Below are 27339 nucleotides of genomic sequence, written 5' to 3' on the forward strand. Positions count from 1 at the left end.
CTTGAGCAAGGTACTTTACCTAGATTGCTCCAGTAAAAACCCAACTGTATAAATGGGTAATTGTATGTAAAATAATAGTGTATCTGTATAATGTGAAATAATGTATAATGTGATATCTTGTAACAATTGTAAGTCGCCCTGGATAAGGGCGTCTGCTAAGAAATAAATAATAATAATAATAATAATAATAACAACATGAGCAAGCAGGAGCGCAGAGGGCACTGGTGAGGAATGGGGAGTTTGTGTCACCATCTCTCTCTCTCTCTCTCTGTGTTCTCTCTCAGTGTGAAGGCTCGCAGATTCAGCAGACAGCAGAACCGGAATGTGTGCAGCCTGTGGAACGAGGGGGAGTGGGAACTGGAGAGAGAGGGGGAGGGGGAGGGCGAGGGATCAGGGAAGAGAGAGGGATCAGGGGAGCAGGAGAAAGGGAGAGGGGGAGCAGGAAAGAGGGAGAGCAGGAGAGAGGGGGAGGAGAGCCGCCTGAGCGCTCTGATCAGAGCAGACTGTTCAGAGGGAATCCTGGAGAGCTGCTTTCCATAGGCCCTGCTGCTGCTGATTTTGGCCTGTGCACTCCTGCAGGGCTGCTGAGGAGCACAGAGACAGACTCTGTGACACACCGCTTGGATACCAGAGGGTTGAATTGAAAACATTGCAAAACAACAACATGTGTAACACTTTGAAAACGTTTTAAATATTTAAATGTCAGTCACTACAGTGTAACAGCATGTAGTTAATGTAGCTGTATTCTGATGTCTAGCTTTAATTTCTTCAATATTTGTTGTCTGGCTGGCTGACGTCAGGAACAGGACAAGTCACTAGCAAACTGAAGTGAGTAATCCTGGTTACCATCCATCGCTCTGAATTGAGAAATATTAAAGAAACTTAATTCAACTAGACGTTTCTTCAGTGTAAATTCAGTGACAAACGACTAGAAGTCTTTCTCAGTGTTTTTACTGCTGAAATGAATTGAAGACACTAAGACTTCCAGTTGACACGCTTGTCTTTGATTTCATGAATCGCATAGCTTGGCTTGAGAAGAATTATTTTACTTTAGATCAAAGTCATACATTTTTTCTTTGTTTGCTGAAATGCATTTCATTAAAGAAAGTGTTTAACGTATATTTAAGTTAAATGTATTTACTATAAACAGCTGCATTGTTTTATTGATCAGTTTTTCTGTTGTTAATGAGCCGTACTAATGCGGTACAGTGTTTCACAAAGTCTTCAGTCTTTAGTGATTGTATTTCTGATTTCTAAAGCAATGCGATGTCCCGGCCGCTTCCGATTAGTGCCTGAACTCCGGATTACTGTTCCCTGCAGCGTGCTGGCTGCTCCTCCTGTCTGCAGGCTCAACGCAGCTAGATAATGAAAGCATGGAGCTGGGAGCAACTCGGTGTGCAGCTAAAAACATTGTGCCACTGTTAGATTTTCAGTTTTGATTTACTGGTTCCTTGTTGTGTTTGTGTTTAATAGCATTCAACAATAAACCCTTTTATTACAGTTTACAGTGTTTGATTTTCTCAGTTCCGGTGTAGTAAACCTCAAGTGATATTCGAAAAACTAAAGAAACTTTGTGACTCCGAAGCTTGGCTTGCTAAGAATTTTGTCAAAAAAGTTTTAAAAGTATATTTAACTTAAAACAAAAGATACAGTATATATTTATTAAATGACTGGATTCATGTTATTTCCAGGGCTTTAAATCTTGACATTTTCTATTGATCGATTAATAATACAATCTATTAAATCAATCAGTCAGACCTGTTTGCTAGTGATATGAAATTGTATTGAAATTACAATACAAAGTATTAACACAATGCTATTTACTGTTACAACAAGGGAAAGACCTTGTGACAGCCTGGAGAGACAGCTGACAGGAGGAAAGAGACCCCATTGGGGCTGGTAAGGGTTAGCTACCCTTGTCGGCAGTATCCAGCTCTGTGTTTACAGGATGCTGGAGACACCCGCCCAAGGCTTCTAAGAAATTAAAGAGAAAAATACCCCTAGAGTCTGCGAGAGCGGGGGCGGAAGATGACTCAACGTTGGACAACACGGTTAACGACTTAGGAACGGAAACGGATATGAGTATGGAGAGTACTTCACAAAAGACTAGTTCAAGATCTGCAGTTAACAAAGACATGGAACTCCAGGTTTGTGTCTGCGGCTGGAGCAAGGCGACAACGGTCAGGGGTTTGAAGATTCATCAAGGGAGAATGAAATGCTTGAGGGAGAAGGGACAAGGGCCTCGCATTGATCAGTACTTCTTACGAAGTCAGTCAAGTCAGTCGAATGAAATCCAGCGACAGGAAGCAAACCACAGTTCGCAGGATATCAGCACCCCTGTCATAGATGTGAGGAGGACTTGCATGGACACAGTTAGTGATGAACCTAATGATCCTTGTGAACCCGGTCAGACAAACCAGCATAAGAGAGAAAAGAACCTCAACGGGCACAAGCCTGGAGTTAAATGGCCAAGAGCTTGTGAGAAAACTGCATGGGACACAGTAAACACAGATCTCTGCGTTGCATTGGAAAGATTAAGTGGAACAGTTGAAAAGAAGCTGGATAAATTTGGGGACATCATCTACGCATATGGAAGTGAGAGGTTTGGAGTTGAAAAAAGGAAGGAAAAAGTACAAACTATTCCTGGAAAGTCTAGACGGCAGCAGGAGATTGAACGCTTAGTTAGAGAAAGGAGACAGCTGAGGAACCAATGGAGAAGAGCAGAACAAAGTCAGAAGGAGGGACTCAATCTCTTACAAAGGGTCATAAAAGATAAGCTTGCAACATTGCGCAGAGCTGAGCGCCTACGGAAACGCTACAAAAAGAAGGAGCGTGCGAGAGCGAACTTTTATAAAGACCCATTCAAATTTGTAAAGAAGTTATTCACCAGTGAGAAGAATGGCACACTAAAAGCATCTAAGGTTGAGCTGGAGAGATATTTGGAGGAAACACATACAGATTCAAAAAGGCAGGAGCCTATGTCAGTTCCGTCAGACATCCCACCTATCAATCCACCAGAATACCAAATGGAGGACTGTGCACCTAAGTGGAAAGAAATAGAGCAAGCTGTGAAAAAAGCAAGGGCTTCATCATCTCCAGGGCCTAATGGAGTTCCGTACAGAGTGTACAAGAGTGCTTCAGGAGTTCTACGAATTCTGTGGAAATTGATGAAAGTGGCATGGGAAAAACAGGTTGTACCAAGAGCATGGCGCCGAGCAGGTGGAGTCTTTATACCTAAAGAAAAAGATTCTACAAGCATCAGTCAGTTTCGTCCCATTTCCCTATTAAACGTAGAAGGCAAGATTTTCTTCAGCATTATTGCTCAGAGATTGTCAGCTTACCTATTAAAGAACTGCTTCATTGACACTTCAATACAAAAAGCGGGCATTCCAGGTTTCCCAGGTTGCTTAGAACACATCAATGTGATCTGGCAACAAATTCAATCAGCTAAAAAGGAGAGGAAGGAGCTCCATGTGACATTCCTGGATTTGGCTAATGCATATGGTTCAGTGCCACATGAACTACTTTGGGCAGCATTTTTTTTTTTCAGTGTACCGATGACAATAACAAATTTAGTGAAAGCCTATTTTGGAGATTTGCAATTCAGTTTTTCAACTTCAGAATTCAGCACTACATGGCAATGCCTAGAGGTTGGAATAATGGCAGGATGCACCATTTCTCCACTGGCGTTTACCATGGCAATGGAAGTAATCATTAGGGCATCAAAATGGGTAGTAGGAGGAGAGCGCTTGGCTTCTGGAATGCGACTACCACCAATTCGAGCATACATGGATGACATGACAACCATGACTACAACAGTAGCCTGCACTAATCGATTATTGGGCAAATTAACCAATAACATTGAATGGGCACGAATGCAATTCAAGCCCACTAAATCAAGGAGCATCTCTATAATTAAAGGCAAAGTAGTAGATAAAACATTCTTCATTAATGGTGAGGCAATACCAACAGTGTCTGAGAAGCCAGTGAAGAGTCTTGGGAGATGGTACGACGGGGATCTAAAGGACACAGTTCGTGTGGGAGAAGTTAGACAACAAGCAGTGGAAGGGTTGAAGAGCATAGACAGCTGCGCTCTACCAGGTAAACTAAAACTCTGGTGCTTTCAGTTTGGTCTACTGCCGAGGTTGCTGTGGCCACTGACTGTGTACGAGGTTTCTTTGACAACAGTAGAGAAGCTGGAAGCTTTAATCAGTTCATACATCAGGAAATGGTTGGGAGTTCCACGCTGCCTCAGCAGAGTGGGACTTTATGGTAAAGGAATACTGCAGCTACCAGTCTCCGCTCTAACCGAGGAGTTTAAGTGCGCCAAGGTCAGACTGGAAATGACATTAGTAGAGTCACGCGATAAATGCGTAAGGGAGGCAGCACCTGTGTTGAAAACTGGAAGAAAGTGGGCGGCAAAGAAAGCTGTGGAAGATGCAAAGGCTGCCCTTCGAATTGGTGATATCATGGGGCAAGTTCAGCATGGAAGAGGGGGTCTTGGTTTCAGTTCAACTCCTCCTACATGGCACAAGGCGGACCCAGCTCAAAGGAGGAAGCTGGTAGTCAACGAGGTGCAAAAGCAGGAGGAGAGGATGAGGTGTATAAAGGCCATTTCCCAGGCCAAACAGGGAGAATGGATGAGATGGGAGAGTGTGGAACAACGCAAGATTGGCTGGCAAGACCTATGGTCAATGGAACAGAGCAGGATCAGTTTCCTCATCAGGTCAACATATGATGTTCTCCCATCACCACAGAACCTAAACCTCTGGGTAGGAGAGGATCCCTCATGTCCTTTGTGTTCATCACCTGCAACATTAAGGCACATTTTGACAGGATGTAAGGTGGCTCTTAGCCAAGGACGGTTTACTTGGCGCCATGACCAGGTGCTGCGATGTTTGGCCTTAGCATTGGAAGACAAGCGTAACATGACCAATAAGTTGCCACCTGTTCCATCAAAACATTACACACAAAAGACAACATTCCTCCGCCCAGGAGAGCAACCACCAAGAAAAGGTGTTAAAACCAATCCTCGCCCAGGACAACTGCAAGCTGCTAGAGACTGGAATATGCTGGCTGATGTTGGTCAACGGCTTATTTTTCCACCTGAGATTGCCACCACTAACCTTCGACCAGATATTGTCTTGTGGTCTGGATCAGCACGCCTTGTTCACCTGGTAGAGTTAACAGTGCCATGGGAGGATGCTGTAGATGAGGCGTATGAGAGGAAGAAACTGCGGTATGCTCAACTTGCCACTGAAGCGGAACAGCGAGGATGGAGAGTTCGGGTTTACCCAGTGGAAGTGGGTTGTCGAGGATTTGTGGCACACTCTACAACCCGGTTTCTCAGAGACGTCGGATTCAGTGGCCAAGAGTTGCGTCGCACAGTGAAGAACTTATCTGAAGCAGCAGAGAGGAGCAGCAACTGGCTGTGGTTGAGACGGAAAGATTCTGGCTGGGGACAGGTAAGTAAGCTGGGCTGAGTTGAGTGGGGGACGGAGGGGGGTGATGCTGGGACGCCAGAATCACCGTCGAGCCCTCTTGAGGTGTCGTGGGCTAGTCGACGAAACACTGAGGATGGAAGGTGCCCACTTGAAAACCCCAGAGATGTACCCTACTTAGCTCAATCCAGACGGTTGTCATGCTGATGCGCTGGGGAGGCCGCACTTTGGTTGATCCCCGGAGCCAGCATCGCAGCCGTTGTGTGTGCTGATGCGCCAGGGAGGCAAAATAAGCTGATCCCTGGAGCCAGCATTACACTTCAGCTATTAACACCAGACAGAAGGATATCTACATCATATGGAAGGAAACGTAAATGGAGGGAGACACATATGGATCACATTAGTTTACTGTAAAGCTACGTCTTAGTTGGTGCTTATCTTGGCGAGAGCCGAGTTCAAATCAGCATGAAGTTTTAACATCTACTCTCGTGTAATGGAAATCATAATTACTGTTTCACAATGACAGCTAACGTGTAACATACATATGCTTACATGTCGTATGACATAATTGGAATTTAACAAAAGTGAGATTTTAAAATATGAATTTGAATTGCTGTTTTTGGTATACCTAACAAAGGAAACTTACAGAGTGCTATGTAGGTTAGCTGAAGAGAAATGTCATTTATTGAGTGCTATTTTATTTAGGTTAGCTGGAGAAAAAGTACGATATAGCTGTTCATTTTCTGACACCGTTTGAAAGAAATAAGTTGAAACTTATTATTTTGTTGTATAAACTTGCAACTAAGATGATACAATAACCTAGATTGAGTTGTGGTGTTATTCTGAGTGCAGGATCTACACTCATGTTCTCTGACAGTGGGCTGTACTTTTTCTTGGTGTGCACCTTGGCTGTGGAACACACTTCCAACTGAGATCAGAGATTTCGAGTCCTTGCCTGTTTTTAAATCTCACCTAAAAACTCATTTATTTAAATTGGCATTTTTATGATTGTATTATTGTTATTTTATCTGTCCTTTCTCATTTGTTAAGCGCTTTGTGATATTTGTTTATGAAAGGCACTATATAAAATAAAGATTATTATTATAACGAGTTCCAGCTCCCTGTAGAACAGTCCCCAGGTGAGTCTCTCTTATGAACCAGCCTCCTCTAAACACGGCTGGCTGTGAAAGGTAACTCCACAGCAGCAGTGCGAAGTCTCTGATTCTTTAACCTGCCTGTAGGGGATAACCTCAGATCCCAGCACCATTTCAATCCCAGCCTGTCAACCACTATAACCACTATAGCCACTGGAGCTTACTGGGGTGCTGGGACTGAACACACACACTGACACAATATCACACACTTTGTCAAGCTCTGGGTTTAATTTAAAAAAAAAAAAAAACAAAAAAAAAAACTTTCACAATTTTTTAAAAAACCACACAGGCTCGAGCAAACCCTGATTGATATTGCTAAAAACACCCCCCACCCCAGCCCAGCCCCAGCCCTTAAAACCCCAGCTTTGAACACAAACAGGAGCTACACAGAAGCCCATCAAGTTCACCAACAAAGCAGTTCTGACAGGAAGTCTTGACAAGTTCCTTCTCCAAGTATTCACCCTTAATTCTGGAGGGATTTTACACAGCGTGTAGCGGCACCTGGCTGCCTCCACTGTCAATGCGCTCTTCCTGTTTAACTGCCTGTTTCCTATGCCGAGTCTGGACTCTACAGGCGCCGAGGAGACTGGCCAGCGGCTTCGCCATGACCAGCACAGCAGGGCTGCAAACAGCCGGCTCCAGGGGGGAAGGGGTTAACGACACAGCGTGTCACCTACTGCCGCGAGGATTCATTCCAGGGTTTTTTGTTGTTTAGTTTCTCAAAAACTAGAAAGTAAAACAACAATATCAGAAATCTTGAGGCTGATTCAATTAATCAAAAAAATGTAACAGCCGAGTTACCCAGTGGAAAACGGAAACCAGTGCCTGTACCCATATGAAGCGGTCCCAGTTCAAACCCCAGGACTCCCCAGTGAAGGACTGGCTCACTGTGCTGTATTAAAGAGTACATCCAGAGCCCCCTGCCCCTCGATCACAGTGCGAGAGCGAAGCGCACAGGAGTCCCTGACATCATCGCATCTCGCCACGGAGTCTGTCAATACGAGCTTCATTAGCCAGTGTGTACAGGTAACAAGCTCAAAGACGTCTTATTAAACTCATAGTAAAACCAGGAATGGATCGAGATGCTGGGCAACTGGTTTTATTCCCATCCCAGACACGGCTGGTTCCAGGGTTTATAATTCAAAGTTACTGCTTGTTTTAAACACAGGCTGCTGCTGCTGCCGTTAAATGCGTTGAGTTCACAGCTGCACAGGATCACTGCAGGTCAGGGCTCAATCAGGGTCGCTGTGGGGTCAGACTCGGGGACTCTTGATATGCTGGGGTCAGGGTCAGGTCCCTCCTGTAGCTGTGTGCTGGGGTCAGGGGTCAAGGCTAGGCTTGTGTGTCCAGGTTCCTCATGTACTCCTGCAGAGCCTGCAACCGAGCATCGATCTCAGAGAGGTCAGCGCCAGGGCCAGACGAGTTCTCTGAAGAGACACATACAGGCACAGCGTTACACACTGATACTGTGATAACTACACACACACACACACACACACACAGAGACAGCAGAGACAGCACATTAAAATCACTGGCGCGATATCCTTAACTACACAAAAACTCATGAACTACACTCCCACCCAGCATTACACACCCACCCACCATGACATGACTAACTTAAAAAGTAGCACTGGAAATAAACTGGGTTATAAAAATCACACAAACAAAAAATGCATTTTCATTTTAGAAATAGAACTAAATGCATTAGTACTTCTGTTATTGTTACTGAAGAGTTTATGAAGTTAGAAATAAACCTTTACTGATTTTCATCATCAATTTTGAACCATTGCACTAAAAATAAACAATAAAAAAAAAACCTGCATACAAAAATAAATAAATGTGCTTGCACAGTAACGGCACAATTCAGCGAGTTTCAGAGCAGGATCTGAAAGTCTTTGACAGCGGCAGGGAGAGGAGCCATTACGGAGTGCAGCTCAGTCAAGGCTATAGAAACACTCAACTGGGAGACGAGTGAAAACACTGGACAGCAGGGCAGTGCTTTCACAAGCGATTCCACTGCACAGCGGGGTAACCCGTCTGCCAGGCTCTATTAGGATATCAGCAGAACTGAAGGGGTTCTGAAGAAGCTGTTGTGGGTTCTGTTTTGTTAGAGGAGGGTTCTGTTCTGGTTCTGTTGTGTGTAGGGGTTGGTTCTGGTTCTGTTTTGTGTAGGGGTCGGTTCCGCACCTTTATCGCTGGAGCGGTTCTTCCGGGTCGGAGTGCTGGACATGTGCTTCTTAGGACCACCGGCCCCTCTGCGAGGCTGTAAGAGAGAGGAGTGAGGGAGGGGGAGAGAGTCTGTGTAAAAATACTAAGCCACTCTTGACCCAGCACAGAGAGAGGTAGAAAGGCCCTGCAGAGAGCTGAGGTGCTCTGAGTTGTACTCACCAGTCCAGGAGCGTTCCACAGCACAGAGCCCAGGGGCCGACCTGCCTTCCTGCCTCCGAGACCAGAACTGAAACAGAGAGAGAGCAGCACTCAGACAGCGTACACAGCACTGAAACAGAGAGCGCAGCACTCACACAGCGTACACAGCACTGAAACAGAGCGCAGCACTCACACAGCGTACACAGCACTGAAACAGAGCGCAGCACTCACACAGCGTACACAGCACTGAAACAGAGCGCAGCACTCACACAGCGTACACAGCACTGAAACAGAGCGCAGCACTCACACAGCGTACACAGCACTGAAACAGAGCGCAGCACTCACACAGCGTACACAGCACTGAAACAGAGCGCAGCAGCACTCACACAGCGTACACAGCACTGAAACAGAGCGAGCAGCACTCACACAGCATACACAGCACTGAAACAGAGCGCAGCACTCACACAGCGTACACAGCACTGAAACAGAGCGAGCAGCACTCACACAGCGTACACAGCACTGAAACAGAGCGCAGCACTCACAGCGTACACAGCACTGAAACAGAGAGAGCAGCACTCACACAGCGTACACAGCACTGAAACAGAGCGAGCAGCACTCACACAGCGTACACAGCACTGAAACAGAGAGCAGCACTCAGACACAGTCTACAGAGAGAGACCAGTCATCACAGTCTACACAGCACTGAAACACAGAGAGCAGCACTGAGACACACTGTACACTGACAGACAACTCGACACTTACAAAAACAGATACACACAAGCAGATATGTCAAACAGGCAGGCAGATAATTAGAAAGACACATACAGAGAAACAGAGACAGACATAGACCGACTGACCTAGAGGGAAGCGGCTGTGACAACTCCTCCAGCTCAGCCAATGAGCTTGCAGAAGACTGTCTGCTCCTCACACTCTCTGCCGAGGAACTCCGCCCCCTTCCTGCAGACCCAGCTCTCCTGCCCAGGGGGCGTGTCTCTCTGGAGCAGGGCCGCCCCCTCTCACTGCTGGGGGGAGTGGCCAGCAGGTCCCGACAAACCTTTCGCTGGCTGGAGAGGGAGAGAGAGAGGGGGGGGGGGGGGGGGGGGGGGGACAGTGAGTTAAGAGGGAAATAGAAGAGAGGCAGAAAGGGGGGGAGGGAGGGGGAAGGAGATGAGGGGGTGGGACAGTAGGAGAGAGGTTTGTAGAAAGAGGGGAGACGGTGCAGGAATGGAAGGGGGAGGAGAGAGTGGAGGGAGAGAGAGTTATAGAGATATTCACAGATCCTGACCAAGATTCATCATCACTGGATCAGACACAGGTGAAAGTGTAGCACAGAGAGAGGGTACACTAAACACACACAACTCCACTGCAGCCCTGTCAACAGGGACCTGTACATTCACAGAACTAACTGTTCACATACAAACTACTGAACGAATACGAGAGAGAGAGAGAGAGAGAGAGAGAGAGAGAGAGGGGGGGGGCAGGGGGGTACACTTGGGTTCTCAGTAAAGTTAAATCGGAGAGAGAGAGACATGAACACAGAGGGGTGGAGTGCTGTGATCACAGGAGTTCCCCATGAAGACCGACCGTGTTTCTGTTCAAACCCCACGCAGAGTTCACTCACACTGACACAGCTCTGTGACTCATTGATTACTGTTTTACGGATTACACACTGTGGAGAGCTCTGGATTCATTGTGACATCACACACACACTGCTGCAAGCCAGCCTTTGAAATATGAATAATAAATAAATCAAGTTTTAAAATCTGAATTCCCCCCCACCCTCTCACTCTCTCCAATTCAAATGGTCTTTATTGGCATGACAAGCAATACAAGTATTGTTAAAATGAATGTAAAATTGAACAGAAATATTTAACATTATAACAGTGCTAGTATGGAAAGGCCTCTACTCTGCCCTTCCAATGAGGCTGCAGGCTGCACTATACTGCGCAGAGATTTCTGTTACCTTTCTTTTCCCCTTTCATCAAAAAAATTCCTTCTCTTTCTGCCAGCTTGCTAGAATACTTGTCTCCGAGTTCTCTGTATTTTGTACAGTGGAGAATGCAATGTGTCTCTGATTCAGTCTCTCCCCTGCCTGTCGCACTGGTTACAGAGTCAAGCCTCTCTGGGCTTCCAGTGTAATTTGTCTCTGCCTGTTTCAATCTGCAGTTTATGGTCACTGATTGTGGTCTTTTGGTTTTTTTCTCCCTCTTACCTCCTCCTCTCTGCCTCTCTCTGTCTCTGCTCCTTGTCCTTCACGTAGGCTGTGGGGTCGAAGCGCTGGACTCGGGTTCCTGTGAGGGGGAGAGAGAGGGGAACACTCCATCAGAACCATGCAGACAAGCAAAAGGCTGCCAAACTCTGTCTCTTCTAGTTTCAATAACACCGATGAAGGCATTGGAGCCAAATGCTTGACTTTCCCCCCTCCCCTCCCCTCCCCTACACACACAGCTGGTCAGTGGTTACTCACCTGAAGGAGACAGGCGTGGAGGAACTGGGCGGGATCCTGACCTCTCCCGTGACCTCTCCCTGTCCCCTCCAGCCCAGCACTCTCTCCGCTCCCTCGACACTGATCTGACGGGTCCTGCAGAGCCTGTTCTCCCCCGACTCCTCTCCCTCTCCCTGTCCCGGGACACAGAGCGCCTCCCCTCCCCCTCCCCTCCCCCCCGGGACAGAGGGGTCATCCTGCTGTGGAGAGACAGAGGCAGGGTTTCCCCTGGGTTCTAGATTTTTGTAGTCACTAGTGACTAATGCTTTCTAAAAACATTAGTCACTCCAGATATTCAGTAGTCACTACTGGTGCACAGCTCAAGTCTTCAAGGGTGTTATGAATCCTGATTTTATTTTATACCTTAAATCACTGTATTGACCAAAACAATTATTGAATTAAACCATTTTAGTAATGCTCTACAGTTTAAATGAATTGGTAATTTACAGCTGTAAAGTTTTAGAACATTAACACTCAAGAACCAGATTTATTTGCCCTGAAAAGCTACATACAGACACAGAATGCATTATGAATTACTTATACCATGTATGTCTTTTTACAATAAAAAGAAAAAAAAAACATTGTTAGAATATTATATACAACCCATGGAAACAGAGTTTTGCAATAAGGCTGAAACTTTGCTGCTTGTTTTCTTTTTCTGTTATCTGACGCTTGTGAGCTTAGTTTGTTCTTTTTTTTCTGGTGTTCCGAATCCAAGTCTTCATTTTCTACAACGTGTTGTTGTGTTTGTTCTATTTCACTCTTGCTGAAAAAACGAGTGGATTTTCTTCTGCGACATTTTACAGTATTGGCTAACAGTTTTGTTTTTTAAATCGCGCGCAGGTTTACCGCAATCATGTATTTATATTGATGATAAAGTTATAGAAAAGAAGGCAAAGAAAAGCTCACTATCCACGCATCTCTACAGCTGACCTCAATACGAAAACATATTACTGGCATTTTTAAATTATTGGTGACTAAAACGTACAGTACTGATGCTAATTAAAAAATAATAATAAAACGCTTACCTAGTATCAGTGTAATGGATGTCCCTGCTTGTTACCACACAAATCACTGATGATGGCAGGGAAATTGGAGAGAGCTTCAGTCACAAGACATTTTTGGCGTTTTTAATCTTTGATGGTATTTCGTCTTGATCGCCCTTTGCTAGTAATGTACTAGTATTGAGCAAACAATCCACATTTTTTCACTGGATTGAAAGCTAAAAACTCTTACTACTCTCACACCAGGCGTAACGGCTTGGCAATACTAGACCGCATGACAATACTGCAGTTTCTGACTGGCCATACATTCTGTGTTTTGAAATGAACCAATAGTACTTAAGTTACAATAAACTTTAATCGGGTCATTGAAAAAAACAAATAAATATCGACTTGTAGGCATGAACGCACACAGGAAATAAAATGAGTTAAAGACTAGGCGTTTAGTTTTTAAAAATGTCTTTTTTTGTATCCTACACAGAGTGCAGTAACCGCCCAACTGTTTATATTACATTTAAATAACAGGGTTTATTTATGACGTACATATTTAATATGTAAATTAGTCATGTGTGTGCTGAACGCTCTGTCACAGCACATCAGTCTGGTGTTAGCGATTAAACGTTGATTACATGACAAAAGTTTGCAATAGATTGGCAAGTGGTACTGAATAAAATGCGTTGTCTGCCATTTCAGAATTTTTCTCGAGTACCCCAGGGGTACGTGTACCCCAGTTTGAAAACTGCTAGAAGAAACCACATTACCAACAGATACAGTTTAATAGTAGTAGTATTTAAATGCCGTTGTCCTGACTGGTAAATTCTTCCAGCTTCCCCTTTTATTTTGACAATTTCCATATAAGAAATTGCATTTTTATCTTGACATTTTCATTCTTTGCCACCAAGTAAATATTTTGGACAGTTTTCAAAACAATTGTTGCTTTATTTTTACAACACACGTCGGTGTTGTTAATAATATGATAAACGCGTATATCTGCTTCAGGTTAAACGATAGGCCCGTGTTACACAAAACACTACAAATAAAATGTCAAATATACACTATGTATTTCGTTGGTTTTGTGGATTTGCTATGTTTTTAACTTATTTTAATACTGCACATAATGATATGGTTTTGAAAATGCTACTTGCCAAAACCATGCTGCACGTGAACTGTATTACATAATAATTTCCTTTATTCCGATTCCAGTGGTGTTTTCTCAATGCAAGGTGTATTGTAGGCATATATACAGTGCCGTATAAAACCACATACACTGTATATATATCATTTTACCATGCTCGTTATAGGCCTACTGGCGAAATGGTCAAGAGACAGTTGGTGCTTAACACATACGGAATAATTTTGGCCCTGAATTTTAGCATTTTTGGTCATAGAAAAGACACATTTCACATATTTTATAACGTTACCGTAGGCTAATTTTTTTTTCTTAGTTAATGATGCGTTTTCGTTTCACAAATCTTCTGCACACAGTATTTTTAAGCACAACTGTAATAACTTATATTTCAACAGTCACTGCCGAAGCTTATTACTTTTTCTTCCAGAAGTAATGGTCGGTGTAACAGGGATACAAGGTTATATTTACGCAACATGAAACTGAGGCGCTGAATGGCTGACTGCATTTACATCATCTACCACAGGATGAGAACGTTGCAGAGTCAATGATTCGATGAGGCCGAGGCTCTGATCTGATCAGCAGCAGTGACTCTATGGTTTAGCGATCCCTTCTTTTGAAGAAAGAGACGTTGTGTGTGTCTTTAACAAAAGGGATTTTTTTTAATAGTATAAACAGAAACGATTGTCACTAGTGACAATTCCACTTTTTTTTTGTCGTCACTTTCAAAAAACATTCGCAAATTACGAGAGTGACGAGCGACAGCGAAACCCCTGGACAGAGGGACACATTTACAGACAGAAACACCCCTATAGCCCCAGAATCCGATAGCCTCAATAACTAAAACTAAATATTGTTAATATCAAGTTTCATGACAATCAGATCAGCAGTTTTGCAGATAGCTGGAAGCTTGTGCAGAGTGACTCTCGTACCATTTCATCCCAGGCAGGGATTATAATGCTAGTGTGGTGCAGCCTTCCTGAGCTTTAGCCTGTGGTACAGGAGTCTACCCAGCTGCTAAAAAGTGTCTCTAATAAAGAGAATGAAATAAAAACCCAGACTAGCTGCTCATGAGAAATCCTTTAACCTCATTGATTTTCCATTTACAGTAAACAGTGTGATATTCTTTTGAGGCTCCTTCCCTGAAACTGTCTCCTCAACTAACTCAAAGAACAGAGGCAGCTGCTGGCTACTAGCAATCAGAACAGCCCTCTACAAAATCAACCAAATTCAATTCATGTGCGAATATGAATTACTTGTGGTATCAATAATCCTGGCCCCCCTACCCTCCGCCTCACCCCTTCCTGCACAGCGCCAGCTCATTGGTCAGACTCTTCACTCGAACCCGCAGACTCCTCTCAGACTCCTTCAACTCCTCCAGCTAGAGAGAGGGAGATGAAGGAAACGAATTACAGTCTGGGTGCATTTGCAGTCTCAGTGTTTGTGGACAAACGGGAGCCTTAAAACTACAGGATCTTGAAGATTAAACTCTTACCTGTTAAATATCCCTCTTTCCACCGACCCCACCTCTCTTTTTCTTCCTTCTTTCTCTCACCTGTTCCTGTAGCTGTCTGTACTCCTGCTCTCTCTCTCTCTCACCTGTTCCTGTAGCTGTCTGTACTCCTGCTCTCTCTCTCTCTCACCTGTTCCTGTAGCTGTCTGTACTCCTGCTCTCTCTCTCTCTCACCTGTTCCTGTAGCTGTCTGTACTCCTGCTCTCTCTCACCTGTTCCTGTAGCTGTCTGTACTCCTGCTCTCTCTCTCTCTCACCTGTTCCTGTAGCTGTCTGTACTCCTGATCTCTCTCTCTCACCTGTTCCTGTAGCTGTCTGTACTTCTGCTCTCTCTCTCACCTGTTCCTGTAGCTGTCTGTACTTCTGCTCGCTCTCTCACCTGTTCCTGTAGCTGTCTGTACTCCTGCTCTCTCTCTCTCTCACCTGTTCCTGTAGCTGTCTGTACTCCTGCTCTCTCTTGCTCTGTGCTCTCTTGTTTCTTGTCCTCTCTCTCAGCAGTTCTTCCTCTAGACTGTGCACCACGTCCTTCAGGACTCTGACCCCTCGGAGGTCACTGTGGGGTCGCGACCCCTCTGCCTGCATCCTCTCCAGGGCCCCTGCCAGCACCTCCTTCTCCTGATGCAGCTTCACCAACCTGCAGCAGAGAGCACCCAGTCAGAGACACACACACACACACACACAGCACAGAGACACACACACACAGCACTTTCATACCACAACTCACTGGTGCCTCACCCTGTAAACATTGCAGTGTTTACAAGAACCTCATTACATTACCTTTGCTGTGTCCTGTGTTGTCCGTATCAGCTATATTTTTAAAACACAGTGCCTTCAGAAATGTTTAAGTAAAAGCTGAAAAAAAGTAAATGCCTAGTTTATTTAGCTATGAATCACCCTTCTCTCTCAGCTCCTCTCGCACTTACTCTGCTCTGAGTCCTTGCTGGTGTGTGCAGCCCTCTCTCCCCTCTCCCCTCTCACTCACTCTGCTCCGAGTCGGTGTGTCTCTGAGTCCTTGCTGGTGTGTGCAGCCCCCTCTCCCCTCTCCCCTCTCCCCTCTCCCCTCTCCCCTCTCCCCTCTCACTCACTCTGCTCTGAGTCGGTGTGTCTCCGAGTCCTTGCTGGTGTGTGCAGCCCCCTCTCCCCTCTCTCTCAGCTCTTCTCTCAGCTCTCTGATCTCTCTCTGCAGCCGCGCTGGGTCTGGTTTGCCCTGGTAGGGCAGAGGCAGGGGGTAGTGGATTCTGCAGAGACACAGACACACAGCCAGGTCACGCGCTGAGAGAATACAGCACAGTATACCAGCAGCACAATGAACAAGTCACTGGATACAACAACGTTAGAGGGTCAAGCCACAGCAAATGGACCAATGGGCCCCACCCCTCGTCTCAGTATTTTGATATTGCATGTCAATCTCAAAATAGCAGCTCTCGACTCTGAATAACTGTTACAGTAGCTAACTAAAGAGGGGAGGGGGAAAGGAAGAAAAGGGAAGGAAGGAGGGAGAGATAAGCGGGGAAGGAGTAAACAAAATAGTTCCATACTGTTAACAAAACAGTTCCATACATTTGTATTTTCACTTTAAAACATGCTATTTGGTACTACACTGGGCTAAAGAAATCTCTACTTACAAGCACCTACCTGTCGAACTCCACTGAGTAGATGAGAATGAGGTAGCGCTTTGCGTTGAGCGCCGGTGACTTCGATGAGGGGTGGGGCCGAGACCCAAGCCCCGCCTTCCTGTTCCGCAGCAGCTCCAGGTCACTGTAGGTCAGGAGGTCGAGGGTCACAGACTCGCTGCTCTAAGGAAACAGGGATCGCACAGAGAGGGTAAAAACAGCGACCCAAACAAACAAACACCGATAAACCAGGCCTGCACCCACCCTCACTCTCACTGCGATTAGTCGAATAGGTCGACCAATCACCATTTACAGAAAAACAAAGCATGAATCAATCTGGTTTATGATAATGTCTAGTGCTCTGTTTCATAACACTGCGCCGCTGTTTGTGTGCTCCATGTTGTTATATTAAACCTGCTTGGAATTTCTGAAAATGATTTATTAATGTTCTGAAATTCTGCCCATCTGAAAGCACGCTGCTCAACTAGTCGACCGTTTGGTGCCTCTCTTTCACCCACGACCCCAGTTTCTTAAACTGAGAAGAGCTCTCCCTATCTTATCATCCACAAACATCACCAGTGCTGAGTTTAGAAATAAATACTAGGGGAAACTTCATAAACTCAATGACAAATGTTTCAACTTGAAGTCTTTCTCAGTATCTTCAGTGTAAATTCAATGACAGACGTTTTGACTAGAAGTAGTCTTAGAAATACTAAAGGAAACGTGATAAATGCCAAAGTCACCTTGGTCAGGGCTGACTCCAGCATGCTGCAGAAGATTGCAAACTGCTTGAAGTTCCCAGTTTTCCGTGTCAGATCCTCAATGTCTGAAATAAAGAGCAGAGAGGCGGTCAGAACGGGACTGGGGAGCAGAGACACACACAGAACTAAAGAGAGACAGAGACACACACAGAACTAAAGAGAGACAGAGACACACACAGAACTAAAGAGAGACAGAGACAAAAACAGAACTAATCAGAGACAGAGACACACTGACACACAAAGACGCACACGGACAGTGAGCCACACACTGACACACACACACACAGACACAGAAACAGTGTCACTCACATGCTGAGTCGAACTGCCCTCTCCACTGATCCGCACTGAGCATGTCCGACACCTCCACCTCCAGAAACTCCGCCCCCGATGACACCCTGACTGAAAACTCCGCCCCTCGGAACTCCAGCTCCGCTTGCACACTTGGACCCGCCTCCATCACCACGTCCTCCAGTCACAGAGCTCTCTAACACAGCGGCACCAGCTGATAGGTTGAGGAGAGGAAGGGGAGGGGTTTATTCATCAATCCTTGATCCATCACTTCAAAACACTCAAGCATACATGAGGGGTACAACAACTAATTTGTCCAACAGTCGACTCGTTGCCACCTAAATATATGAATGACTCCTGTATTTGATCTCTGGCCGTTGCTGTTTGTGCACTACGTGTTTTAAAACAGCTTGGATCTTTTTATTAACCCTTTGCGATCCTATGTCGGACTAGGTCCGACATTCCTGTCCGACATCATCGAAATGGCGTCATTCACAGGTCCCTAGTCCTTAAACAGAAAAAACAGTGCTTCTAAACAGAGTGTGTAAAATAAACCTTGCGTGTGAAATCAATTGGACCGAACGAGTCTGACAGGCGCAGAATTCTGTGGACAGCAAAGGCTTAATGTCATTTATATGTAATGCAGGGCTGGCCAATCACAGTCCTGAAGGGCTATCCCACTCCAGGTTTAACAGGTAAAATCATATATGAACTGCTTCAGGGTCTGGATGGAGGTTTACTTGGGTCAGTTCATTTACAGCAGGGTTGGCACACATACCAGGAGTGGAAGGCCCAACTTAGGCCACCTCTGTGTTAATGCACTTGCGTCCATCTGAAACCGTGCGATTAGATTCTGAGGTGGGCTGAGATGGACGCTCCCCCTCACAGTACACATGGTAAACTGGGACGCACACGATCATGATCAAGCACTCTTTCAAAATGTTAACAGAAGTTTCAATATTCTTCAATTGACCTGTTTTGCACATTAGCCACACAGGTCTCAAATGTGCAGTTTAGAAAGACACACATGTTTTAGCACACTTGTATTTCATTTTAAAACATGACATCTGCTACTACACTGGGTTCCATTTCTCAGGAAATCTGGTCCACTTCTACTCTTGGGTCATTTCACCTCAGGAGACAGTTCTGGGTCATGTTACTGGCTGAAAGCATGTCAGTCAATAGGGGAAGCAGCTGATTGGTTTGTGACAGGAAAGGGGTGGGGACAATTTCACCCTCCCGGTAAAAAGACCCAGGAAGTGCAACGTTAACTGAAAGCATGGCTTGTAAACAGATTTCTTTAAACTAGTGTGGTAGCACATACAGTTTTAAAATTAAAATACACGTTTGTGTGCTTCTTTCAAAACTGCACGTGTCAGACCTGCGTAGTGAATGCAAACCCTGATATAGACTGTGCTGTCTTCTTTCACTCACTGCCTTCTATGTAGATGGAACTTGAAGAATTCCCATCTCACAGGGGAAGCATGGAAGACTAATTCACTGTTTTCAATATTTCAGTGTGTATGTGCAACTCAGAGAGCTTAAAACGAGGGAGCTCTGTATCAAGAGAGAGAGAGAGAGAGAGAGAGAGAGAGAGAGAGAGAGAGAGAGAGACAGACAGACAGACAGACATACAGTACTGAGTAAGACAGCTCACAAGTCGAACGGTCCCCTGAAATGTTCCCCTTTTTTCTAGACAAGCTGTACTACAACTAGGGATGGGGAGTTTGTTGCCGGATAATCTTCTCACTAAATATAAGTGTACCCCTTAGAAAATCGCTTCCGCTTAAAAAAAAAATGCAAGAGATGCAATTCGTTTGAATTGAAAGTGCAATGCAACGACATTACAAAAAGTAAACAAACCCAACACATATTAAGGATGTCGCATAACTCCCCACACAGAGAGTGAAGCAGGACTTTAACGTGTAATCTGGTATCACCACACAACACACACAAGTGAACTGTAACCGCTTGCCTCTAACCAACATTACTACAGTTGAAGTATTTTAAAACGACAATACAACTCCGTCGTGTGATTTCAGTTAACTTTTCAATTAAAAAAAAAAAACAGTTAATAGTTAACTAACGCTAACCGTCAGAATTAAATTATTGACAAACATGCAAACTAACCAAGGTAATGTGTCTGAAATTGTTAAAAGTACTAATTGTTATTATTATTATTATTATTATTACTAGTTTATAACGTAAAATAAATGCACTCACCCGCTTTCCAATGAGATTAAAACCCTCAAATAAAAACCATTCAAATAAAGGGCTAATTAAAATATGACAATAGAGTCACGCTGTTCTATTTCATAGTTTAAACAGTAATTATTATTGTTTCTCTAGGCGCCGTTCACTCGATTTCATACTCGCGCTCTGTATCAGTTTCATCTGTTCAGAGAAGCGGGGCAACAACCGGGAGCCGCCGACACGCCTAGCCCCTCCCACACGGGACACCATTCGTCAAAGAAAATACTCACGCACTATTATTGGACAACAAATGTGTCGCTTATTCCAAACGTCACCTTTCTGAACCAATCCTCTAGCACTACTATGGTTCTTACACGCGTGATTGGACGCATATCATTACATAGACTTAAAATGTAAAACGCATATTCGTCGCAGATTCGGTACACGCGGTGTCAATCAAGTTAAATTACCACCCTTTCAGCCCGCGTCCTCTTTACACACAATAAACCCGCAGGGTATTCTGGGATTTGTAGTACTAGTAGTAATAATAATAATAATGATGATAATAGTAATACGTAACGTGATAATGTTAATAAAGCTAATAAGAGGTAAGAAGCTAGTTTAAGACTTTTAAAGGGATGATCAGAGATAATGTCTGCAATATTCATTTGTGGTGCCACATTCACGCTCCGGTCGCTTTATCAGGACATGGCCCTGATATGGAGTTACTGTTTGCCCGGATCACAGTCTTGACATGTCAATTGGTGCCGAGAGGCAGGCAGAGGAGCGAGATGACGATCGTTCAAGTTCATCCCAGACATGCTCGATTGGATTGCGAATCCAGGGATTGTGGTTGGCTGGGAAGATTCCTGAAGTCTCTGTCATGCTCCTCAAACCATTCACAATTCCGTCACGGTGGACAGGTGCATTATCAGGGTGCAAGTGCAGCATTGTTGGGTGGATTTGATCCACAGTGAGGCTTTAGTAAACTATTTGTTCAGCCTTCCAGTAATCAAGAGACCCAGGATATACCAGGAGAACGTGCCTCACACCAGGGTGGTGCTATATCCAACCAGACAGACAGACAGGTCCTAATAAAGTGACTGGGCAGGGCATCCGTGAGAGACTAGCTTTCAGCAGCGATGACCTGCAGTTAAAAACACACACAACGCTTTCTCTTCCAAACCCAGAGGAATCATTAAAAGCAAAGCATGCAGTTTGCATTGTACAGCATGCAGTTTGCATTGTACAGCATGCAGTTTGCATTGTACAGCTTGCAGTTTGCATTGTACAGCATGCAGTTAGCATTGTACAGCTTGCAGTTTGCATTGTACAGCATGCAGTTAGCATTGTACAGCATGCAGTTTGCATTGTACAGCATGTAGTTTGCATTGTACAGCATGTAGGCTCTGATTTAGTACCACAGTACAGTACTGAAGTACAGACACTGTGCATTGTGATTTTATTCCGCCTCTACCCATTAACAGATCATATTATTCACTGAACCTTTCCAGTGTCTTTGACTGGACCTCCTCTCTCTCCTGATGCGACTATGAGAGATCCTGAATAAATTGTGAAACATGAAGACTTCGTTAGCGCACCACCTCCAGAACAACCCTGGGATCTCTTCACAGTGCACACGGCCTCGGTCTTAGTGCTGCACGAAGCAAGTACTGGATTATCCACAGGTGAGGGTCGCTGGTATTGATCGGGCTAATTTTCCATTCTAAATGAAACAGGTGTAGAAACAGCTGCTTGAGTTTGTGATGATCGCTGCTTCTCTTAGACTGTGGAGAACAGCGATCCACACAAACCCAAGCAGCTGTTTCTTCACTTGTAATGGTAAATTAGCCCGATCGACACCAGTGACCCTCACCTGTGGAGAGCTTAATCTGACTAATAGAATAATGGGTTTGTGCAGCTCTACTCTGGAACACCTAAAACTCTCAATATCACTCAGAGAAATACAGAAAACTCACATCCGAAATCATCTTTCTACTTTGCCATTCGTTATGTGTGTAAGAGATCAGGGATTGACAGATCTCCTGTCTGAATCTAGGTTAGATCACTGCAGTGTTTTCTCATAAACTACAGGAAGAGTTTCATGTTGTGTGTTTGCAGAACACTCCAATAAAGATTTTACTAGAACCCTGTAAGAGAGCCATTGTTGCTCTGCCTGGCAGTCAAAGGGTTAAAGCCATCCTGGTGGCAATTATTGAGTGAAGTGCACTGTGGAGATGGAGCACACTGGACTGCAATACGGCACTCCTGTCATACTCCCCATGCTGGGAGACAGCTGTCTGTGCACCTGTAACTGAAACTAGATGGGGGAATGGAAACAAACTGGTCTGGCAGTAAATGCTGCATGGTTTCTGTCGAAGTGCAATGACACTCACACTGGAGTGAGGGATTGAAGTGTTCCCTTGATTAAACCCATACAAAAAGTTCACCATAGCAGTTTTCCCACAATTATGCTATGCAGGTACCATGGTTAGTTTTACCAAACCTCTGTGTGCTTTACATTGCTTACCTGCTGTAAGCATAGGAAAGCACTGCAAAGCATGGGAAATCAGGTTATACTATGGGAACTGAATAATAACCATGGGAAAAGCTGGGCGGTGAACTTTTATAACAGAAGATTAGTGCTGATCAGTGTCTTTGAAACCCTTTTGGAGGCGGTTTGGTCCAGTTGTTTAAGAAAAGGGCTTGTAACCAGGAGATCCCTCGTTCAAATCCTGACTCACTCACAGTGTGACCCTGAGCAAGTCACTTAACCTCCTTGTGCTCCGTCTTTCGGGTGAGACGTAGTTGTAAGTGACTCTGCAGCTGATGCATAGTTCACACACCCTAGTCTCTCTAAGTCGCCTTGGATAAAGGCACCTGCTAAATAAACCAATAGTAACAATTCATAATAAAGTTGAGCCCGGCTGTGTTGAGTACAGGAAGCAGCTGTATTTGGCTACAAATGCATCGATGAATTCCAGTGTATCTGGGTGCTTTCTTCACTCTGATAAACATATTTCAGTGTAAAAACGCTAAATCTCTACTCTAATAGAAAAAATAAACCAAAAACTAAATTCTCATTAAAAAATAAAACATTCCCCCCAATACCATTCACCGTAATCTCAAATAAAATAGAAAATCACACAGTTGATCGTTTAGTATTCTTCCCCCAAAAACGAAAAACATATTTATATCATATTTCATTCTTCAAAGGCAGTAGCAGAAAAGTGGCCAACAGCCAAAATGTTTTTTTTTTTCTTTATATATTAAAATACAAAACAAAGAGACTGGACTCTCAGAACCACTGTCAGCAGCCCCCACGCCCCTGTGTACAGCAGTGTGGTGTTTGGTGCAGGTATAACTCAAGCTGGACAGGAGACAGGAGGACCGGCGTTGCTTGCTTTTAGGACAGAACGTAGAGAAGCTCAACAGACTGATTCACTGGCTTCGCATTCCTGCCTTTCACCTCTCTCTGTTCCAAGCTGGGGGCTAGGTTGTGCAGACAGACAGACTAACTCGCTATCCTCTCATATGAATAACTGAAATAAAAATTTAGCAGTTAAAACAATATTTTCCCTTTGACTTCCAGGCACCTCATCCCCCTCCCTCCACACTGTGGCGCTAGAGACTGCATCCTGCCTCCTCTCAGCTGCGCAGTTTGCGATTGGTCTGTCTTGTCTGACATCACTCTGTGGGTGTGCCTGGGTTCAGATATACAAAGAAAACCTCCTGCCATGTGCAGCACACACTCTTCAGTCCGTATGCTATCTCTCTGTGTGAGCGACTCAGGAGAACTTTCTCCCTGTGCTGAGAACAATATTTGACTCTGCTTGCAATGTATTTGGTTGCAGAAATGCCCGCGTTCATGTAACAGAATTCACAAACGAATCTCTGCATGCACATCACGCAAGAGAGAGTCTGAAGTGTTTAATTCAGTAATGCAGCATTTTGTTTTCCAGCTAATTCGAAATGAGCAAATATGTTTAGATTTTGAACCAGCTTTACATATTCCCAACCCACAGAGCTTCACTCCTGAAGGAAGCAAAGGCTTCTATTAAATCAGGAAAGGCTAAAACAAAAGAAACCCTTTTAAAGTGTTATGATTTCCCTTTGATTCCAAGGTTGCCGACTTGCTGCCTGCACCGTTGACAGTGGTATGGCAGGTGTTTCTAATTTTCTGGCCAGTCCCTAGTATAATCCAAAGCCCTGTCTACTGGTTTAATCCTGAGGTGAGGAGACAGGGGATCAGAAGTCTTTGCAAATCTTTCAAACAACACTACTGCTGCATCCTACTTCCTATCTCTACCATTGTCTCTGAAACATTTGCACAGACACAAAATACAAGCAAACAGGGCAGCAGTGATAGCGTTGCTGTGCTAATCAGAGGGACCTGGAAGCCTTGGTCAGCACTCAGGAGAGACAGGAGAAAGGCAGTCAGAGGAATGCTTCAGCCCCGTCCGTTCTCATTTGAAAAGAAAGCTTTTATTAAAAACCAGCTTCTGCTAAATTAGATAAAAAAAACAACAATACAAAAAAAATACTAGTAAAACCGTTTCCAAAGCCTCCTGAACCAACTTTCATATGTGGAATGCCAAGTGAGAGCCAGCTTCTTGGTCCCTGAAGTTTCTTACTGTTTTCTGATGAATCGATCTACCCGCTGGCACACCCAGGAGACAGCAGGGGTGTGTGTGAGAGTTTGTCTGACAGTGGCTCTGAGCTCCAGTTTAAAGCAGGTTACAGATTGTACAATTTGATTTGTTTCATTTTTCAAGCGTGTCTGGCTGAGGAAGGCTCTTGGTAGAGAGAGAGAGTGCGAGAGTGAATCTCTCTGCTGCTGTCACTCTCAGTGGTCGCTCGTCCTGTGGTGTGGGTCTTCAGTTTGGCGTCTCTCTCTCTTAGGAGGAGCCCCTCTTCTTCAGCTCCTCAATGAATGCTGCAGGACACAGAGAGACTTGCACTATTATGATGTTACATATATTTCTGTACACTGAAAAAGTGAGAGTGAGTGAGAGAGAGAGAGAGAGAGAGAGAGAGAGAGAGAGAGAGAGAGAGAGAGAGAGAGAGAGAGAGAGAGAGAGAGAGAGAGAGAGAGAGGAGAGAGAGAGAGAGAGAGAGAGAGAGAGAGAGAGAGAGAGAGAGAGAGAGAGAGAGAGAGAGAGAGAGCTGTACCTTCAATAATCTCGTCTTTCACTTTCTGCAGTTCTTTCCTCACTTCCTCCAGGATCTCCTGCACAGACAGACAGACACATGCCGGTGTTATCACAGGGCAGCTACACCATGCTGCTGTTGGTGTTTTACAGCTGAAGGCAGCTTGTCTTCACATAGTGGCATGTGTGCAATATATATATTTTTTTTTTGATCACCTTAACGTTTAAAAGTCCTCTATCAGCCTGTGCTTTACATCTTGTTTCTTGAGAATGTACAGAATGTCCCTATCAAGTTTCATCACAGTTAATAAGCGGGTTCTCTACATACATGCACAATGTGTGATACAGGTGGGTACAGCCAGGCTCCTCTGAACACCCCCAGATTCTCACTGTCAGGAATCTCCACACCAAGTTTGAGAGTTGCTAAGTAGTTCTCTAGGTGTGTGTGTGTGTGCCCTGCGCTGTACCTGTGAGATACACTGTGCCCTGCGCTGTACCTGTGAGATACACTGTGCCCTGCGCTGTACCCTGTGAGATACACTGTGCTGTACCTGTGAGATACCCTCTGCCCTGCGCTGTACCTGTGAGATACTCTGCCCTGTGCTGTACCTGTGAGATACCCTATGCCTCTGTACCTGTGAGATACACTGTGCCCTGCGCTGTACCTGTGAGATGCACTGTGCTGTACCTGCGAGATACCCTCTGCCCTGCGCTGTAGCTGTGAGATGCACTGTGCCCTGCGCTGTACCTGTGAGATACACTGTGCCTTGCGCTGTACCTGTGAGATACACTGTGCCCTGCGCTGTACCTGTGAGATGCACTGTGCTCTACCTGTGAGATACACTGTGATGTACCTGTGAGATACACTGTGCCTTGCGCTCTACCTGTGAGATACACTGTGATGTACCTGTGAGATACACTGTGCCCTGCACTGTACCTGCTTCATTCTGTCCAGATCCGAATCATCAGGACTTGGCCCCTCTGTGCTGTTACTGCTGGTGGTCACTGACTTCGCTCTGGGGAGAAAAAGAAAGAAAGAGAGAGGAGGGAGAGAGAGGGGTGAGGCAGTGACAGACAGAGAAGGGGAGAGAGGGATAGAGAGGAGGAGGATGGTTAGATTTCATTCCAGTAACAGCCTCATGGAGCCACAGCAGCAGCCCTGCACAGCTCAGAGTAAGAGAGGAGAGGGCAGGACACTGCGGGGAGCCACTCAGGATCAGTGTGGAGGTGTGAGGGAGGGAGGGAGGGAGGGAATGACAGAGTGGGGGATATGAGGGAGGGTCTTACTGGCTGTTGATCCACAATGTCTCCCACACAGCATCTCCTTTCTCTGAACCTTGTGCACAGTGACACTGACACTCTAGCAACAGCGCTATGGCAGCAGCGACATAGTAACACCAACACCCTAGCAACAGCACTATGGTTACCTCAACTCCTTAAAAAGCAACAGGATTACCCCAACACCCTAGCAACAGCAACACAGCAACCATGACACCCATAGCAACGAAATACCCATAGCAGCAACAATGCCATGACCGCCCTAGCAACCCATAGCAACAAGTCCATGGAAAACGAATAGAGCACCACAGTGACCCACACACCCGTAGCAGCACAGAGACAGACACAGACACCCAGCGGCCAGCTGGATGATCTTGGCTTTGCCGCAGGACGGCAGGGAGCGGGGGGTTCAGACTACCTGGACAGGGGGAAGGCAGACTGGGGGGAGCTCAGGGAGTCCAGGCTCTTCGGCACAGAGTTATTCCTGAGGGAGAACAAACATACTGAGGAGTGAGAGAGAGCCAGACTACATACACACACTGAGAGAGAGAGAGAGAGAGAGAGAGAGAGAGAGAGAGACACTACACACACGAGAGAGAGAGAGAAAGAGAGAGAGACTACACACTCACCAAGGAGACAGACATACAGACTACACACCCACCCACCGAGGAGAGAGAGATAAAGACAGACCACACACACGAGGATAGGAGAGGAGAGGACAGACTACAGTAGGACCTCAGACTTGTCAGAATGAAACAGACAGAGCTCCACAGAGTATCAGAAGAACTGGAGGCCATTCAGCCCACCAGTGCTCATCCGGTTCCTAGTAGCTAATTGAACTGAAAACATGACTAGGCAGCCCATACCATCCCCTCACCACTCTCTGTGTGAAGAAGTGTCTCCTTCAACAACATGACTAGGCAGCCCATTCCATCCCCTCACCACTCTCTGTGTGAAGAAGTGTCTCCTT

The 27339-nt window shown here is 45.2% G+C and overlaps 1 protein-coding gene, 1 long non-coding RNA gene and 1 pseudogene across 2 annotated transcripts; 1 reads left to right on the forward strand and 2 right to left on the reverse strand.

Annotated features, from left to right (window-relative positions):
- The first annotated feature begins 438 nt into the window (after nt 1-438).
- LOC131737629 (uncharacterized) lies at nt 439-1503 on the forward strand. The gene is made up of 2 exons (XR_009329274.1): nt 439-828; nt 1260-1503. It is a non-coding gene; the product is annotated as an uncharacterized LOC131737629 (long non-coding RNA).
- A 5291-nt stretch (nt 1504-6794) lies between these two features.
- On the reverse strand, nt 6795-20221 carry LOC117415447 (centrosomal protein CCDC61-like). Its single transcript, XM_034025805.3, has 13 exons — nt 19972-20221; nt 17770-17962; nt 17443-17525; nt 16722-16882; nt 16172-16324; nt 15510-15720; nt 14873-14955; nt 11430-11647; nt 11175-11253; nt 9820-10026; nt 8984-9050; nt 8783-8858; nt 6795-8022 (listed from the first exon to the last, which is right to left on the reverse strand). The coding sequence occupies exons 2-13, from the start codon at nt 17915-17917 to the stop codon at nt 7928-7930; spliced, it is 1581 nt and encodes a 526-aa protein (XP_033881696.1). The 5' UTR covers nt 17918-17962; nt 19972-20221; the 3' UTR covers nt 6795-7927.
- Nucleotides 20222-22873: 2652 nt separating this feature from the next.
- The window catches only part of LOC117415448 (vasodilator-stimulated phosphoprotein-like), a 42100-nt pseudogene continuing 37634 nt past the window's right edge, over nt 22874-27339 (reverse strand).

Source organism: Acipenser ruthenus, chromosome 7 (assembly GCF_902713425.1).
Source record: "Acipenser ruthenus chromosome 7, fAciRut3.2 maternal haplotype, whole genome shotgun sequence".
In the NCBI taxonomy this organism is placed as follows: Eukaryota; Metazoa; Chordata; class Actinopteri; order Acipenseriformes; family Acipenseridae; genus Acipenser; species Acipenser ruthenus.